The sequence below is a fragment of the Neoarius graeffei genome, chromosome 23, assembly GCF_027579695.1.
Source record: "Neoarius graeffei isolate fNeoGra1 chromosome 23, fNeoGra1.pri, whole genome shotgun sequence".
NCBI classification, from domain to species: Eukaryota; Metazoa; Chordata; class Actinopteri; order Siluriformes; family Ariidae; genus Neoarius; species Neoarius graeffei.
This window is the reverse complement of record NC_083591.1, coordinates 54,384,777-54,404,466: the sequence shown is the minus strand read 5'-3', so window position 1 is coordinate 54,404,466 and position 19,690 is coordinate 54,384,777. Positions and strand designations below refer to the sequence as shown.

The following is a 19,690-nucleotide window of genomic DNA, read 5'->3' as shown; positions in this document are numbered from 1 at the left end:
CAGAGGCAAAATGAGGTTTAATGGGTTGAGCCTCGTTAAGTACTTACAGCGGATAAGTTGGGTTAAAGATTGATACACAAAGTGGGTTCATATCAAATTAGTTAGTGCAAATGCTGTCGTAAATCAGAATGAACGCCTGGAAGTGAGGAAATCGATCACCTTGTGGAAATCGGGGTCAAAACTCAGGGTGTAGAGAGGCTAGACTCTAGAAGCACATGGAAAATGGAAAAAAGTTTTGACCTCAGATGACCTATTACACAAGTTTAAAAAAAAAAAGTCTGTCAAGGCCGTATTGAAGCACATTAAACATGAGCAGTAATCAGACCCGATTCTCTCTGGATAAACAGCTTTGTTTATTTAGGACAGATCTGTCAGGTCTGCATCCACGACGGATTCACACACACTCAAACCGGACTGTAAAAATCCTAAACGACTATCCTGTGAGACTGGGAGTGAAAAAAAAAAAGTTACGGAACGAATCAATAGGCTGCTTTTTATCCGGAACACTCCCCACGTCACCTTATTGTGTTTGCGTTGCTGTTTATTGACTCAATACAGAGAAGAAATGTATGTACAACGATGAATCTATGAATAAACCTCGGGGCTTTGTGTAGCAGACAGCGTGTCCCTTGGTGAGCTGATTTTCTTTTCTTGTTTTGTTTTTTTTTTTGGTTCTCCAGCTGTGGAGAGAAAGCCCAGTCCAGTCCTGTTCAGTCCAGTTCAGTCTGTAGGTCCACGGTTCAGAAAAGGCAGCCAGCTGCTGAGTCCCTTCTGCTTAAACTGATGTCACCGCTTCTCAAACCATGAACGAGTTCTGGTTCTTCAGTTTCTCGAGCTCCTTGATCTCTTGTCTCAAGAAGAGGATCCTGGTGGGGGAGTGGGGAAAAAAAAAAAAAGTCTTAAAATTTGCACCGTAACATGAACATAAGCAAAAAGTACAACAGGTAACAGGTGTGTAAGAAACGCATGGCGGTGCAGCTCAGTACAATAAACATACAGCTGATTTAAACACGCATCTTAAAAATATACACAACCTCTTACTTGGATTGTGACTTTTTATTCTAAATGATTACCTAGCCCTTTAAAAGATATTTTGTACATCACTCAATACGTTACTAGGCATGTAACGATATCGTGTGACGATAAATCATGATACGAATTTATGACAATTCAAATTGATGAAAGGAAAAAAAAAAAAAAAATCACGATCAGGCTGTGTAACCTTAGTTTTTAGCCAGCTGCAATTGTGGTTTTTAGACAGCAGAAGGAGCAATAACATAACAGGACCACGTGTGACTTCACAATAGGCGGAAATAACACAGCTCTAATGCCATGAAAACACAAAACTAGAGACCTGGGCAGATCTGAGCTCAGCTTTTGTCCGATTGAGAGAGAGAAGCGACGGTACATAAACAGAAAAAAAAACAAAAAAAACAGCTCGCTCAGAAATACGTCAACGCCAGGATTCGAACTGATGCTGCAAAATCTGTTCCTTTCCCGGACAGTGCTCTAGACTGCTCAGCCACAGAGGATTACATCACAAACTGAGATTATGTAATATTGCACTTACATAGTCAGTACACCGTGGCTGTGGAATCGCTACCTGAAACTGGCACGCCAATTACATTCTTAAACATGCTCGAACTCGGTCAAACACACACATACAGACAGGCACCTCTACAGGCTTCAACCAAAGGCCGAGCCAAAAACAGATCTAAATAAAATAAGAGCTGTTGCGTGATTGTACAAACAGATTTTAATAAATAATCAGCTCTCTTTTTACAGACTGCTGAAAGATAAAGAGAAGCAAACCGAGGAAGTACAAATGTTCATAAAGGTTTATTAAGAACAGCCCTATTTGTTATTAACTTTCATTTTTAATAAAAGGGATATTTTAGTTAATAGGCTATTATAATTTACTCCAACCTTTACACATGTAGGTAAAATTATTGCTGGTTATTAAGAAAATGAAAGTCATTTAAATTTAACAAAAGTAATATTTAAGTTGATAAACAACAGAAAGTAAATGTTGCATTTTTGCTGGCAATAAAATATCCTTCGGTTAATTTCCTTTTCAAAAAATATATCATGGGAAAATCGAATCATGAACAGAATATGGAGATTTGAATGAATTGTTAAATATATATTCATCCTATCCCAGTACGGAATCAAATCCTAGTCTGCAATGTGAACGCACAACATGTTTCGAGATTTAAAGAGCGGGCTACGTCTTTTATTAGATGTGTATAATCAGAAAACATAGTCTGACTAATTAAACACAAACAAACAAACTTAACTGCCTCAAGTAAAACATTTAAGTCAAGAAATAAAATGAGAATGCTATTACATAAAGTTCACAAGCATTTCCTATAGACCCCTTCGCAGTAAATTGCGCAGGAAATTGCGCGCGCAGCCTGGACTCAAAAAAGACTCGGCGACGGTCAGACTGACTTTTGGCGACGGTAGAGACGAGAAGAAATATTTGGAAGAAATGCCTAGTTGTTGTGTTGTCGGGTGTCAGAATCGTAGCAGTGATGGGGTTAAAATGTACAGAATTCCAGCAGGATCTCACCCATTCCAAAAAAAAAAAAAAACCCCGCCGACGTCTATGGCTACAAGCCATCAAACATGTAGACTGGGATGAAAGCGCTATCAAAAATGCAGCGCCCACTTCATCACAGGTAAGATCAGGCTATTTATTAAATCTTTTTTATTCTTTCTAGTCTTCGTTTATTGATGTAGCAAAATACTTTGGTAACGTTTGTCTGATTAGCTGGTCATAGTTACACAATGTAATGAATATTGTTAGCATGTTAACTTAGCTTTGCATGCAGTTTTGTTTGTAGGAGAGGTCTCGCTTGACTCAAGCAGTCCGGATTTTGTGCCATCGTTATTTGTGTATGCTGAAAATCACAATTTTAAAGCAAGGATGGAAAGGTAAAATTGTGTGCCCTCACTCTAAATGCCAACTTACGTTGACTGCTCTAACCTAGCTCCCGCCCCGTTCAGTTTCATTTCTGCTCTCTGCCTCTCGCTTTTTACGCAGCTCTGATTTCTCTTAGCTGCGCTCTTTACACTATCATTCCTTTCATGCCATCACCTCCTGCAAATTGCTGTTTAGTGTTGGTATTTGCTGTTGTAGCTAAAGCCACATTGCCATCACATCACTGGCATAATTTGATTAAAACAAAATGAATATGAATGTCCCATTGTTAATCAAGTTGTAGTCTCGCTGTAACCAGAATGTTGATGGCAGGCTACTTTTGTAAATACCGTATTTTCTGGACTATAGAGCGCACCTGTATATAAGCCGCATTCGCTCTATTTTTTTAAAAAAATTTAAAAAAAGATATACAAGCCGCACCGGGCTATAAGCCGCAGATATCTATGTCGAAAAATTAGATATTTACTGCATGTACAGAACGATTTTGTACTGTAAATGTACATGTATGTACCTGAACAGATTCTTTCCGAACAGTGCCTTTTAACACGGCAGCAACTTTGCTGATTAAAATGGAACAGAACCAAGAGAAAATAACCGGTATTTATTTACCTTCGTTTCTCCTGTGTTTGAAACCACAAGTCACTTTAATCATCTTCGCTGGATTTGAAAATAATTACCAGTTAGTAATTTGTCATGCGTGTTCTATCTGCTAAAGATCTGCTAATTCTTCTTTGCATTGATTTTTCGTCTATCTTATTTTTGATTCTACTTCCGGTTAGAGCGCCCCTAGCGGTGGAAGAAAAATCCACAGAATAGCCGCACCTTTGTATAAGCCGCATGGTTCAAAACCTAGGAAAAAAGTAGTGGCTTATAGTCCAGAAAATACGGTAGTGTTTTTTTTTTTGAGTTTGACATTTTTTGTAAATAGTATGACCGCCTTCAGGTATCAGAGGAAAACGTACTAACATCGTCCGTCCACTCTTTAATTAAATGCGGATCCGGTAGGCAATGTCCACTTGTTAGAGTTAACTTATTTATGTAGCATTCTCGATCTTGTAACGACAATTGTTTGGCATAATCTGACAGCTCATAATGCCGGTCTATGGGCGGCGCCATTGTTTCTGGGTCCAGGCTGCGCGCGCATCCTGGCAACGGTCGGTTTGTTTACAAATATGCGAAGGGGTCTATAACATCACCAGAACAAGTAACAACTGGTTAAATATACACAATGAAATGAAAGACGACGAGAGACAAAAACAGCACAGAGAAATAACTGTATCAATAATTTTAAGGCCAAAAGCTGAATTCTTAAGATATCCCACTGAAATTAATCTGTAGTTACACTGTTATAACTAACGTTGGCACTTAACTCCATTTAGTTCTTGTTTAACGTCATTTTTGTCCTTGCAAATATTTTATGAGCCAAAAGAGATTTTCTGTGAAGCCTTCAGACACGAATATTTTGTTGAAATTGTTTTATAGTACTCCTATATATGAATGCTTCTTCTGAATGACTAAATTACCAATTTAAAAAGATATATATTTCTTTTACAAATATATACCATAACTGCATCCTTCCATCCTACTGGATTTTTTTTTTTTGTCATACCGAATATTACAGAGAAAAGAATTAAAACTTGAAACATAAATAAATCCTGCCTACACGCATTTTAAGTTGGATTATAAATAAATAAACAAACACCCACCCGACCCCACCCCTCTCTCATCGTTTCTTCGCAAAGCCAGGTCCTGATCTTCAGTCAGGAGTCATCCAGGTGTGTGTGAAATCTCATTATTCCACCTAGTGCATTAAAGCTGATGCGATAGTTACCTTTGCTCTCTCAGAGTAGCCTGGATCTCACACACTCGCACCAGAGAGCGCAGCTTTTTCAGCTCCACACAGATCTCAGACATGTTCATGCTGCCCATGTTGTGGACGTCCTCGCGTAACCTCGCCGCCTGAGGGGTTAAACACCGAGGAGGAACCACATGAGAAACTGATGACCATCAGGCTGCTTTTAGAACTGTCATTTCTTTCTTAAAGGAAAGCGCCTCGGCAAGTCAGTTATAGGGGATGAGGACATGCTTTTGTACTGTACTTCTTGACCAATCACCTCACAAGTTGGAAGATAGGTCAGATCACATGACCAACATAAAGGATCAAGTTTGTGTAAAATTATTCTAGTTAGTGATTAAGAGATTTATGATGGGCTGAATTGAAAATACTGCCAATATTCTCTCTTTATTTCATCTGCATTAAGCCTCGGTCACAACCGGCCATACGTGCTCCTACGGCCGGTCTACGTGCAAAAAACGCAAGAAACGCACGGAGGGCGCATGTGTGACGTGCTGATTTTCGAGCCGCAGAGGTTCTTTGTCATGTCAAACAAACTCTACGGGCGCTTACGGTTTTTTCAGGTTGCAAGACAAACTTACGGCCAACGTGCGTCTTTCTCCACGAACAAAAAAAAAAAAAAAAAAAAAAGCACCGATTTAGGAAACGCCAAAAATCACACGGCCAAAAAAATCGTACGTCCGGTTGTGACCTAGGCTTTACTGAAAGCAACAAATGTACTCTAGATGGCAATTTAGTTCGCTGATACTACCCAAGACTTCACTTCAATTCAGTTTTACCCAGAGGTGACAGTGACTTGGAAAAACTCTGAGATAACATGAAGAAACACAGAGAACCCCGACTCAAAAAGGGAACCCGTCAACCAAACAGTGCAATTATAAATAATTTCATCGTTTTGAACTATTAAAAAAAAAAGCAAAGTGGCGCATCACCTGCTTCTCTACATGATCTGAAGGCCAGCTCTGAACGTGTCGAATGAGATTCTCGTTGAAGTGCAGTGCTAGAGACGGGCTGAAGGTGGTTGGAGGACACGCAGGCGCGCTGTTATTCACCAGGCACCCATTCGGCCCTGAATTCAGAGGACCTTGGCTGCTGTGAGGAAAAGGACAGGACAAGGAGCTTGAGATCTCAAAATGTGCTCCAGTAGGCAAATCAAGAGAGCAGAAAACTTTCTTATGGACTGACACATTGTGCTGTTTAAAAAAAAAAAAAAAAGGGGGGGGTCTAATTTAAAATCACAATAATGAGTAGCAGTTTGCTAGCTTTTAAGGACAGCAAAAGGACATTTACATTTCTATTCATAAAACCTAATATTTTCATTAAGGCTAAAGAATGAAGAGCGTTCTGTCCAAATAGCTGAACAACTTCGACACCTTTAAACTTTATAAATAACAGGGATGCAAACAGCGCGCCTTTTGGCGGATGCCGCCTTTTTAACGGCTGAATCGCGCAGATCCGAATTTTTTTTTTTTGGGGGGGGGGGGGGGGGGGGGGGGGTGTTGGAGTGTCTGATTATAATTTCAAAGTAAATTCTGTATTAAAATTACTAAATAAGCAAATCCGTTACAGTCCATGAAACAGGAAGTATAAGGATGAGGAAAAAAAACAGTTTAAATCAGGAAGCTGCGCACATTTGCGTAGTCCTGCCGCTCAGGCTGCACAAATGTGCGCAGTTTCCCGATTTAAACTGTTTTTTTTTTTTTTCCCCTCATCCTTATACTTCCTGTTTCATGGACTGTAACGGATTTGCTTATTTAGTAATTTTAATACAGAATTTACTTTGAAATTATAATCAGACACTCCAACGCCCCCCCTAAAAAAAAATTCCGATCTGCGCGATTCAGCCGTTAAAAAGGCGGCATCCGCCAAAAGGCGCGCTGTTTGCATCCCTGAAATAAATACATCTTCAATGGTACTTTCAAATCATTCAGCCTTTAAAGTGCATATCACGGGTAAATTCAGGAGCCAGATCAATGTAATTCTCCTATTTTATATTAAACTTTGGTCAAATATCTGTCACATTTTGTGCAATCTTTTTTACCTTGTGCAATACCAGAAAAATTCAGTTGAAATCAAGCCATTTGAGGTGAATTGGTCCGCCTCTGAAAAAACTTGGCATTTGGATTTCCCGGCAAACACTGATTTTCGTGACGTCGCGTGCGGGACGCCTCCTTCTGAATCTTACGTCAGCGCTGGTTTGTTTATGAGAAAACGACCTGGTGGTTTTCTGCAAATTTCTTCAACGTTATCGCGTAATTATTAAAATGGTTAACAGATGTATCGTAGGAGGGTGTAGCAACACCAATCATGACAGGATTAGTACTCATTGTTTCCCAAAAGACCGGACAATGAGAGAGAAATGGGAGCGCTTGGTCTACACAGGCTGTGCACTGAAACCGTGCAAAGCTCGCGCAGCCTGCTGGCGCTTCCATAGATAACGTCACGATTCTGCCTCCAGACTCCCTTGGGATTTTTCCAGACGGGTTTTGTTACTTTATTTTTTTTCTGCTGTAGACAGATGGCCTTGTGCAAAATTACCCTTCTGGATGAGTGTGTAAAGGGACATACTTTCATTAAAAAAAAAAAAACGAAATTGGTCCAGAATATTCACTTTAAAGAAAAATAATTGTAGTACCAAGCACGACCAGCAGATGGCGCCACAATACAACATATTGCTAGTTATGCCACCCTGTGCTGCTTTACTTTGGCCTTTCCTAACGTCAGTGAAATGCAACAAAAATTAGGTGGAAAAAAATTTTTTTAAATCAGAGGTGAAGGGGCGGGGGAACAAAAACAAAAAAGGCAGAAACTTGAATGTGTTTAAAAACCTTTAAAAACAAAAGCTCAGAAATTAAAGTAAAGCAAAACACCCTGCTGTTTTGTCGAGGTTCCATTTTCATACAGAAAACGGTTCCTAAGCGATTATGAGGCAGGATGAGGTATAAAGAAGCAGCAGCGTTACTTTTGCCTTTGAAGCCGCGGATCCTCGACGTCCGACGCTCTGTCCGAGGAGTGCTGGAGTGCCGATTTCACCACCGACTCACTAACCTTAAAAGAAAAATGAAATACCGTTTTGTTTCGGTGCTAAAACATAGCACTCAAATGTTAAGATTGATATCTGCGATGCAAAACAGCGAATGAGTGTCTCGTGCTGACCTTGATTTGTGCCGGCAGAGAGCTGGCGTTCGGGAGGGGTTTCGAGGCCATGCTGTTTGTCTGAGGCGTACTCACTCGGGGAGACACGAGGCAGGACTTGGGAGACGAGGCATCTGGAGTTACGGATATCGGAGACTGGCTCGGCTGCTGAGCTGTGGATCAGAAATACAACAACTTAAAAACGATAGGTGCATTTAATACCAGCGTTTCGTAAACGGTGCTGCAAAATTATTCCTGATTAATATATTTTCTGGACTGTACGAATTTGTCCATCACAACTCATCCTGCATTAAAACCGTGAAAAATGACTTATGGATGCTTTATTTTTCAATAACAGCCTCCAGTTTACAGAAACAAGAGGCAGAGCAATGATTGCTGACGAAGTGGGAGGGGTGATCAGTGTGAAAAGCTGAACCGAGATTAATTTCATGCAAATTTAGTGATACGACTACATTTAATATTTGTCTCCACTATAGAACGTTCGAGAACTTTGCTCCAAAATGTTCATTCACTCCTGCTTATAGCTAGTGAACAAGCTGGCGATGCTTGTGGTATTACATGCATGGTTTACCTAAAAACAACAGCGCCAAGATGTTCACATATCCTGACGCTTATTTCTGCTCTCACACACACACGTTCTGTGTGGCCCCTATCGCACGAGCCAGGTGCTAACAGGTAAACCACGGCATCCAACAGGTAACTGTGTGAAGACAGGAGTGACGGAAGCAACTAGCAAAGAACACATTAACAACTCAAGGTAGGAGCAATACACACTACTGCCACATGCGGTTCTTCCACCAAGTTGAAAGCACAATCGTACACAACGTCCGTGTCTGCTGTAGGATTACAGTTTCACTTCGCTGGAACTAAGAGACCCAAACCTGTTCAGGCACGACAAACAAAGTGAGCTCCATAAACACACAGTTTGATGAGGATTAACACGACGACACCTTTGGAATGAACTGGAGCCAGAACCTCCTCGCCGAACATCAGCGCCCGGCCTCGTTAACGTTCTTGTGGCTGAATGAACAGAAATCCCTAAAATCTAACAGAAATCCTTCCCAGAAGAGCTCCACTATTATTAGAACAGAAAAAGGGGACTAAATCTGGAATGGGATGTTCAACAAGTGCACATGAACGTGGTGGTCAGGTGTCCACAAACTTTGAAGACACACTTAATTTTGGTTTTGTCACCCATCTGTACCACAGCCTCTCATACCTTACTGCTCGATTCTGTGATTCGCTCACCTCTCCACTTTCTACATGCTGTTCCTGATTCCTGCCTGCCACCTCGGGCAGCTGTTCCTGCTGCCTGCTCGCCACCTCTGGCGGCTGTTCCTGCTGCCTGCTCGCCACCTCGGGCAACTGTTCCTGATTCCTGCCCGCCACCTCTGGCAGCTGTTCCTGATTCCTGCCCGCCACCTCGGGCAGCTGTTCCTGATTCCTGCCCGCCACCTCTGGCAGCTGTTCCTGATTCCTGCCTGCCACCTCTGGCAGCTGTTCCTGACTCCTGCCTGCCACCTCTGGCAGCTGTTCCTGCACCCTGCCTGTCACCTTGTGCAGCTGTTCCTGCTGCCTGCCTGTCACCTCGGGCAGCTGTTCCTGCACCCTGCCTGTCACCTCGGGCAGCTGTTCCTGCACCCTGCCTGCCACCTCGGGCAGCTGTTCCTGATTCTTGCCTGCCACCTCGGGCAGCTTTTCCTGCACCCTGCCTGCCACCTCGGGCAGCTGTTCCTGCACCCTGCCTGCCACCTCGGGCAGCTGTTCCTGATTCCTGCCTGCCACCTCGGGCAGCTGTTCCTGCACCCTGCCTACCACCTCGGGCAGCTGTTCCTGCTGCCTGCTCGCCACCTCCGGCAGCTGTTCCTGATTCCTGCCTGCCACCTCGGGCCGCTGTTCCTGCGCCCTGCCTGCCACCTCGGGCAGCTGTTCCTGCGCCCTGCCTGCCACCTCGGGCAGCTGTTCCTGATTCCTGCCTGCCACCTCGGGCAGCTGTTCCTGCGCCCTGCCTGCCACCTCGGGCAGCTGTTCCTGCGCCCTGCCTGCCACCTCGGGCAGCTGTTCCTGCTGAGTAACAGATACAAGCATTTTTATCTGGAAATAACTTTCATGAATTAATGTTATACTGTCGTGATTTAGAGATTAAAATGGCATATGAATCATTTGTAGTTCTAACTGATTTATAATTCTAATTAGAAAGTCAGAAAGATTATTTCTTCTTTCTGTAATGCGTTTTCACTCCCCTCTCCACTGCCTATCACTACTCTGATTTATGTGTTGAGTGAAGTACAGTAGTAGACTGACTGTGCTTGTTAGAAATAACAGGTTAAAAAAAAAGAAAAGGTCATTTTATATGGCTAGCTAACTGAGATGTTTACAAAGTGATATATTCCAACATCTCATTATGAATATTCGCAACATAATGTTGGCTAACTTAATACAAAGTGTACCTGAAGACATCAGACTCTTTTTTTTTGGGGGGGGGGGGGGGGGGGGGTGGTCGCATGTTCATCTTTTGCCACTTGGGGGGTTCTGACATTGCTAACTATTGTTTGAATCATTTTTAAGCTCAGGAGAGGAGAGGGCAGCTTGAGTGGTGGACGTTTCTGCATGGTCCTAGTGCCTGCGCACACTCCTGTTTTTGAGCAGGCACATTTTCCGTGTGGTCCTAGTGCCTGCAATCCTGTTTTTTTCGGACCTTAAAATGTGTGGGGCAATATAACGGTAGGGGGAAACACAAATATATTGCATGTTGTATTGCATATAAAATTACACAGACTCATCTGGAAAAAAAAAAAAAGTTTATGCACTCGAAAATAAAGTCAGCGACAAATTGTTCATATGCAACGGCTCCTTTGCCAGGCTGAATTATAGTCAAGAAAACACAAAGGGATGAAGCCAGAGTGTGTACAGAAACACTGATGTGTGTGATTTTCGTTAAATAGATAGCAACGAATCATCATTCCAAAACATTTCTTCCAGCTTTCATGCACTGTGGTGTTTTTTTTTTTTTTAAGGGGTAGTCTTATTTATACTGTTGGTGTCTCAGATTGTGTTTGTTATTAGAAATTTAAAGAAATCGGGACGTCAGGAGTTTTACCTTGTGTGGACAACTGAGCAGCTTGGGAAAGCAGAGCAGTGATGTTGAAAGCAGACGGTCCAGCAGTGAGAAGTTTATGAAGCATAGACTGTAAGGAAGCTTGGGTGACAGCAGCTGTGAGGACTTGGAGAAGGAAAAACACACAGAGAGAGAGAGAGAGAGAGAGAGAGAGAGAGAGAGAGAGAGAGAGAGAGGAGAGAGACACAGTCAAAGCAAGGTTACACACTGAAAGCCACTGCACAAAGACAAAGTTGGGCTCAATGCCTATACATTTTACACAACCATATGTATATGAAATATAGAGATCACTAATTGAGCCCTAAGCCCAAGTGAATGCTTGGGGGGGGGAAGGAAAAAAAAAAAAAAGCTTATTTTGCACACACTGAAAGTTTATAGAAGAACTCAACCCATAGATGACAACTGTGTATAGCGGAGTATAAAAACTGTCCTCTTATATCATGATGTTCAAATGAAAACCTGATCTATGGTCAGATTAAGCTAAACCCTCCGTTATCACAGCACTCTGGTCAGAAGGTGTTGATTAATTTCCTATAACAGCAGATCTCTGACAATGCGCTTATTTGCATTCGACCAAGTTTTCGTTTCTAGGTCGCCTCACAGCAAGAAGGTCCGGGTTCGAACCCAGCGGCCGGCGAGGGCCTTTCTGTGTGGAGTTTGCATGTTCTCCCCGTGTCTGCATGGGTTTCCTCCGGGTGCTCCGGTTTCCCCCACAGTCCAAAGACACGCGGTTAGGTTGACGTGGGGCGGCCTTGGGCTGAGGTGCCCTTGAGCGAGGTACCGAACCCCTGACTGCTCCCCGGGCGCTGTGTGTGTGGCTGCACACACTCAGAGCAGTGTGTGTGTGTGTGTGTGTTCACTGCTTCAGATGGGTTAAATGCAGAGGATGAATTTCACTGTGCTTGAAGTGTGCATGTGACGAATAAAGGTTTCTTCTTCAGACGGAGCTCGTCATTTCAAAAAGAGATAATAAAAGAGAATGGTATTTATAATAAGTGTTTACAGCTGCTATAGCACAAGTGAAAAACAGGAAATGTTTCACAACATGGTTTTAATTGTTTACTAAAATTGGTTAAGCATTTTCAAATCGCAGCAGTATGAAAAGAATAAAATACTCATGTTTCAGGAGGGGGAAAAAAAAAAATGCCAGGCCGGTGGCATTTAAAAAAAAATAAAAAGTAAGAACAATATTTAAAAGGTGGATAAACGCCACAATGTTTTCCTGGTGAATTAAATAAAGAGATTTTTTTTCTTTAACATGACTGACGCTGATAAATTTTGCAAAACACAAAAAGGAACATGAATTATTAAAGGAACAGTCCACCGTACTTCCATAATGAAATATGCTCTTATCTGAATTGAGACGAGCTGCTCCGTACCTCTCCGAGCTTTGCGCGACCTCCCAGTTAGTCAGACACAGTCAGACGTGCTGTCACTCCTGTTTACTCCTGTTAGCAATGTAGCTAGGCTCAGTATGGCCAACGGTATTTTTTGGGGCTGTAGTTAGATGCGACCAAACTCTTCCGCGTTTTTCCTGTTTACATAGGTTTATATGACCAGTGATATGAAACAAGTTCAGTTACACAAATTGAAACGTGGCGATTTTCTATGCTATGGAAAGTGCGCACTATAATGACAGGCGTACTAACACCTTCTGCGCGCTTCGGCAGCGCATTGATATCTGAGCTCCGTATCAATGCGCTGCCGAAGCGCGCAGAAGGTGTTAGTACGCCTGTCATTATAGTGCGCACTTTTCATAGCATAGAAAATCGCCACGTTTCAATTTGTGTAACTGAACTTGTTTCATGTCACTGGTCATATAAACCTATGTAAACAGGAAAAATGCGGAAGAGTTTGGTCGCATCTAACTACAGCCCCAAAAAATACCACTGGCCATGCTGAGCCTAGCTACATTGCTAACAGGAGTGACAGCGCGTCTGACTGCGTCTGACTGACTGGGAGGTCGCGCAAAGCTCGGATAGGTACGGAGCAGCTCGTCTCAATTCAGCTAAGAGCATATTTCATTATGGAAGTACGGTGGACTGTTCCTTTAAGGACATAAAATTAGGATTTGTTTACAGGTTGTCTTTAATAGGTGTAGACTGAATGCAGAATAAATCAATAAATTATTAAAAAACACTGTATATAAATGACCCCTACCGGTAAAAAGCTTTATGAAACAAAAAAACTGACAAAATCCAGACGCCCACAATGAGATCGCATCAGCCATTATGCTAACTAAATAACATTAACCAAATTAACATTTACTGGACATACCACAACGTTAAATATAACTCTAAATAGATTTTTTAAAAATACATTTAATTAATAAAAAAAATTTGGTCTTATGATGTCGCCCCAGGATGGAGTCCACCAGGGGGTGAGGTATTGTTTTCAGTCGGGTTTTTTAGTTTTTTTGTTAATGATATTACAGGAAAAAAGCTGGATCAATCTTCATGAAACTTTCAGGATAGATGGGCATTGGTCTCAAATAGAACCTTCAACAGTTTGAGGATCATCTGGTCAAGGTCACCATCGTTTTTGTTGTGTCTACTGCCTCATATAGGAGGCGCTAGCCACTATGTCATTGTGCTGTAAAATATAAGAGTGTAACAGTTGCACACTGCGCATACACGTGTTCCAATTAAAATGGCCAGCGAGTGTATACAATTACTCCTTTGCCACCAAATCAGTTCCAGGGCTGGTTCGGGGCCAGTGCTGGTGCTGGTTCACAACTTGTTCAACTTGCGAGCCAGCTGAGAACCAGTTTGCTTTTCCATAGCTCGCGGTGCTAAGGGAAGCCACGTCATTACGTCGCTGTATACATCAGTTACGTCGCTACGTTTGCATAAACCTTGGCACAAATATCAAAGCAAAAACAACACGGAAGAAGCAGCAGCAACAACAACAACAATAAATGACTTTGCATTTGTACAGCTGCTGCTTCTCATCGCTTAAAAATGGCGATCTTTCGCAGTCTTGTTATTGCTGTTGGTCTTAACAACTCCGCCCCCCCACTGACGTAAGTGGTTCTTTCCTCTGGCCCAGCAGAGAGTTGGTGCTAGCCTGGAACCGGTTTTTCTGGCCCCAGAGCCAGTTCTTTGTCAGTGGAAACAGAAAACCCGGTTCCAAACTAAGCACTGGCCCCGAACCAGCCCTGGAACTGCTTTGGTGGAAAAGGGGCATATTAGGTTCAGCATTTGAAATAAATGGACCAGACTAAAGAAATGGCTTTCAGACACGTTTATGCTTATTACAGAGGGAAAGTGCGTTCCACTGAGCTCTAGCGCTGGGCCATTTCTGGGAAATAAGAGTTTGGGTCATGGTGACAGCGTGTGTATGTCAGGCTCGGTTCGGAGGTTTCAGTTTCGAAAACTGTAAAGAGGTACGAGTAGAATAATATAAAGTACAGACACTTGGTACATTTTACTTCTGTGACTTTTAAATTGCACTTCATTCTTGTTTCTACTGCCTCACAGAGTAAATATATATATGCTATATTTACTGTATGGACATGGGATCAGAAAACTATTTTATTTATAAGCAGTAGAAGAAGAAGAAACCTTTATTCATCACATGCACACTTCAAGCACAGTGAAATTCATCCTCTGCATTTAACCCATCTGAAGCAGTGAACACGCACACAATCAGAGCAGTGGGCAGCCCAGAGCGCCCGGGGAGCAGTCAGGGGTTCGGTACCTTGCTCAAGGGCACCTCAGCCCAAGGCCGCCCCACGTCAACCTAACTGCACGTCTTTGGATGTAGCCACATGGACCCATAGGGAACCCACTTTTTTTTTTTCATGATATCTTCCTTCATATTCATCATAAGTGCTACCGGGCGAGGTTTGTTTTGCCTGGTGACACTTGTTTATAAAGTTTTGATAAATTTCCACAGAATGTACAAAAGTTTCAGAAAAGCTGATTTTCTTCACACTCGTGTGCGTATGTTGAGAATCTGTAAAGTGTAATATGCGTTCCTGACAGCTCATTCGCATACAGTGACACCCATGAAGCTATTCTGATCCACTTCTATGCCAACCAAATTTAATAATAATAATAATAATAATAATAATAATAAAGCTAAATCTTTCGACAGCGGAGGTATTTGTTTACGGCTTGCGTGTATGCGCAGATAGACCGGCCCATCTTCCGTTTAAATGGCGCCATTTCTTTGCGAATGATTCGGTTTATTTATCTTTAATGGATTTGCGTCAGCTCGTTTTATTTATTTTTCATATTCTTTAATTAAATAGCAGTACTATAAACGGACTGGTTTTCACAATGTTCTTGATGATCCTCTTACTCCCTGACCTCATGAACTAGCATGAGGACGCTTTTTTTTTTTTTTTGATCGAGACGCCAAAGCACTTCTACAAGCTGCTCTGGATCAGGGCGTCTGCTAAATGTGGTAAATGTAATAAAAATAAGCAAATTAAACTCGATAGTATATTCCAGATGTAAAAAAGTGTGGTAATTCAGGCACATTATATAATTTAAAGTTGATTAAACTGAGGTTTACATTCGTTAATGAGTTCTTATGCGCAAATTTATTCACGCAGGAGCACAAGTAGGTTACGAACATTTTTCCTGGATTTACACGAATATCAATTTTTTTGTGTGTGTAAATGCTCGCATGAACGATTTATAAATAAATCTTGATAAACGAGGCCCAACAATGGATCATTTCTTCACATCTAGGTGGCAGCACACCACCGTACTGTTGTTCATTTTCCTGTAACAGCATGCCCTCGAGTGTTTTATTCCCAACTGACCAATCATAGCTCAGCAACTGTAACACGTTTACATGAGCAATATCAGACTGTACATCATCTTCAATACTGTGCTGTCCATGTCGTCTGATAACCCAACCCCTGTCACCCTGTACCCGTTGTCTCATGACCAAGCACGGCACTGAAAGCTACAAGATCAGCAAGCCAGGAGAATTTTCCCCACGTGTGACTCTTAGAAGACGTGTGCGGTGTTGAGCTCACCCTCGTTGATCTTGGCCATGTCCACGCTGGAGTTGTTGATGTGAAGCGTGGCCTGGAGCGCTGGGAGCAGCTGCCTGAGGAGAGCCGGGTCCTGCAGGAGAGCCGAGGAGTGCGACGAGGACGACGTGGACGAACTGGGGGCGCTCGAGACGTTCGGGCCGCCAGAGGCACTGCAGGACGCCTGGGAGAAACTGCAATGAGACGACGCCTTCTCAGACGGCGCGGGCTCTTTAGACGGACAAGACAGACAGACACGACAGATCAATTAAAGGAGTTTTACACAAATTACACCTTCCCTTCAGATTCATTCTAGGTTCAGAGTAAATGCTAGTCAGTCAATCACATCATTAACCACATATTTACAAAAAAAAAAAAAAAAAAAAAAAAAAAACATTAGCAGTTAAAGGAACAGTCCACCGTACTTCCATAATGAAATATGCTCTTATCTGAATTGAGACGAGCTGCTCCGTACCTCTCAGAGCTTTGCGCGACCTCCCAGTCAGTCAGACACGCTGTCACTCCTGTTAGCAATGTAGCTAGGCTCAGCATGGTATTTTTTGGGGCTGTAGTTAGATGCGACCAAACTCTTCCGCGTTTTTCCTGTTTACATAGGTTTATATGACCAGTGATATGAAACAAGTTCAGTTACACAAACTGAAACGTAGCGATTTTCTATGCTATGGAAAGTGCGCACTATAATGACAGGCGTACTAACACCTTCTGCGCGCTTCGGCAGCGCATTGATACGGAGCTCAGATATCAATGCGCTGCCGAAGCGCGCAGAAGGTGTTAGTACGCCTGTCATTATAGTGCGGACTTTCCATAGCATAGAAAATCGCTACGTTTCAATTTGTGTAACTGAACTTGTTTCATGTCACTGGTCATATAAACCTATGTAAACAGGAAAAACGTGGAAGAGTTTGGTCGCATCTAACTACAGCCCCAAAAAATACCATTGGCCATGCTGAGCCTAGCTACATTGCTAACAGGAGTGACAGCGCATCTGACTGCGTCTGACTGACTGGGAGGTCGCGCAAAGCTCGGAGAGGTACGGAGCAGCTCGTCTCAATTCAGATAAGAGCATATTTCATTATGGAAGTACGGTGGACTGGTCCTTTAAGGTAAGATGCATTTAATTATTCGTCTGCTGTGGGTTTGGAATCGGTAGCCTGACCGATTCGTTCATGTTTGTGGTGCCATTTGTTTGTTGACATGATTTCCAGTGATGCTTTGGTGCTGCTGTGGATCAGATGTGTTGAGTAGCCTGACTGTTTTTTTTTTTTCCTTGCGTGTGGTATCATTGTTGACGCGAGGTTGTTTTTTGAACATGCCAATGCGGACACGATTTCCCCTGATGAGTTATGACTTCAGACGCGATGCGTGTGTGGAGTCCGTGTGATATGTGCGCAAGATAGGCTTCTCATGTGTTTGGAGATCCGCGCTCTGAGACCAGCGCAATCCCCCCAAGGGAAAAAAAGGGACCCCCCCCGAAAATATCAGCATAGTTCGAACACTGGGTTGGAGAAAGTAATGGCAAATAGTGAGTGCACAAACCATAGAAGGTAAACTGTACACAGTGCCAGGGCAGTGTGATGGTATGTCTACTTTTAGATTCTGTTAGCTCATCAATGAACACACTCGTCACTCGACAAGTTTCACGTCTTTACGACGGATACTTAAATGTGTGTTAGGTATTACTGTTGCAGTCTAAGCAGTCATTGTAGCAGCTAGATGAGCGAGAACCGAAAGGGTCTGTGCCATAAACCGTTATTTCTTCATGTCCAAAGCCCTGTTCACACGGCACATATTTGCATCGATGCTGCACCGATGTATTTTGTTGCGATATATCTTACACCGGTGTAAATTTTGTGTAGTGTTCACACGTCACAACCCTGCTTACTAGAGAGAAGCGTGTTAGCACCGGTGCAGCCCCACTTGCGGTCACACGGCAGTTTCTGCGACCGTGCTATAGTAGCAAAAACTTTATTACTATCATTTCCTTTGATAGTAATAAAGTTTTGATATCATTTCCTTTTATTATTATCATTTCCTATCATTATTACTATCATTTCCGATAGTAATAATGCGGAAATGAAATATGTGCATGCGTGAAAATGTACTTCCTTTTCCCGGTTGTCGTGGCATCATCAAGCGCCGGGAAAACAATGTGGATGAAGACACCAGTGTTGCCAGATATTGCTGACTTTTTCCATCCCAAAATATGTTCAAATCCGCCAAAATGCACTTAAAACTGCCAATCTGGCAACACTGGAAGACACGCAGTTCTGTTGTTGATATTCACCATTTTGGAAGCACAAAATACCAGGATGCAAAATTATGCAATGCCCGTATGTAATCAACTCTCCTCACGCGTAGCGAGTCTACCCCTGTAGCGTTCAGACGTCCCATTTTATATCGGTGCTGCCCCGCAAACTAGCATTTACTCCGGAGTAAATTTCTTAAACCACCTCCCGAGCAGGGTTAGATTTGCACCGGTTTAAGCAGCTTTCAGGGGCTACACCGGTATAACTTTGTACCGTGTGAACGCTCTACCGGGGCAGCCCCGGTGCTACACCGGAGTAAAAGTTGCCGTGTGAACACCCCTCAAAATGGCGGTCGCGTTTACGAAGGTCACGTGAGTGGGAAGGGTCAATATCCAGGATATACCACAACCGACTCACACCATATCCGTTTTTTTTTTCATGTCACGAGATACACCGCTTAATCAGTGGTGGAACTATTCTATGTCCCATAAGCCATCCTTTGCCAATTTCTGCACGGGAATTTTTTGATGAAGGATATAATTATAAATCTACAACATTACAAAATTAAAAGTTTGAGGACGTACTGAATACTAAACAACGTTGCTTTAGTAATTAAAAAAACAAGTAGAGGATTCACTGATACATTTCTAAAATAATGATCACCGCGTTGTTTTAAATTAAAACTCGTCAGGTGCTTACTCATGGCAGAGACGGCATTGGCAGCGGCCGCCTGCATGGCCTCCTGTCTGTAATCTCTGTCTTTGGGAAAACTGTTGACCACAACGGCCTTAGAGGCTTCCTTCTGTCGCTGCTCCCTACACACAGAGATGAGCTTCGGGTCAGGATTCACAAACAGCAACAATTTTATTTATTTAAATTATCCATAATGCGCTGCTCGCCTCTCCAGCCATTCCTTAGGCTTCTCCCACTGCGACACCTCCGTTCTGCAGTTGTAGTAGTACTTCTTTCCCGATGAACTGATGTGTTCGGACCAGTCATCAGCCGGATCACGCTGAGGGGGGGGAAGGAAACGCACACGATGCATGGAAACCAAGACAAATGCAAACTACTCACAGAGAAACTACACGAAACCATTTAGCCCATAGAACCGTCGATATGCACATAACCAATAACTTGTGTTTAAAATATATACATACACAGATGATTATTTTCCTAGAACTGCATGCTATGAAGTGTTTTATTCCTTTTACAGCACTGCAATTGACTCAGTTTTAATTAATTAAAAATGACACTTTTTATCCTTTTATAGTACGGCTAGGCAATATTCGGGTACAATAATAATAATAATAAATTTTATTTAAAGCGCCTTTCAGGGTACTCAAGGACACTTAACAATAAA

General features: G+C 42.6%; 1 protein-coding gene across 2 annotated transcripts in view; it reads right to left on the bottom strand.

Moving 5' to 3' along the window:
- Nucleotides 1-19,690, bottom strand: part of wacb (WW domain containing adaptor with coiled-coil b) — a 31,065-nt gene continuing 11,375 nt past the window's right edge. Inside the window, exons 5-13 of one of the 2 annotated variants that reach the window (XM_060906421.1) lie at nucleotides 19,230-19,342; nucleotides 19,030-19,145; nucleotides 16,067-16,294; nucleotides 11,056-11,178; nucleotides 7,956-8,107; nucleotides 7,762-7,847; nucleotides 5,732-5,891; nucleotides 4,776-4,903; nucleotides 1-866 (exon numbers count right to left, since the gene is read on the bottom strand). In XM_060906421.1, the coding sequence (XP_060762404.1) occupies nucleotides 797-866; nucleotides 4,776-4,903; nucleotides 5,732-5,891; nucleotides 7,762-7,847; nucleotides 7,956-8,107; nucleotides 11,056-11,178; nucleotides 16,067-16,294; nucleotides 19,030-19,145; nucleotides 19,230-19,342 (1,176 nt within the window). In that variant the 3' untranslated portion in view covers nucleotides 1-796. The remainder of the gene's footprint in view (nucleotides 867-4,775; nucleotides 4,904-5,731; nucleotides 5,892-7,761; nucleotides 7,848-7,955; nucleotides 8,108-11,055; nucleotides 11,179-16,066; nucleotides 16,295-19,029; nucleotides 19,146-19,229; nucleotides 19,343-19,690) is intronic. The other variant, XM_060906422.1, reaches the window with a different exon arrangement.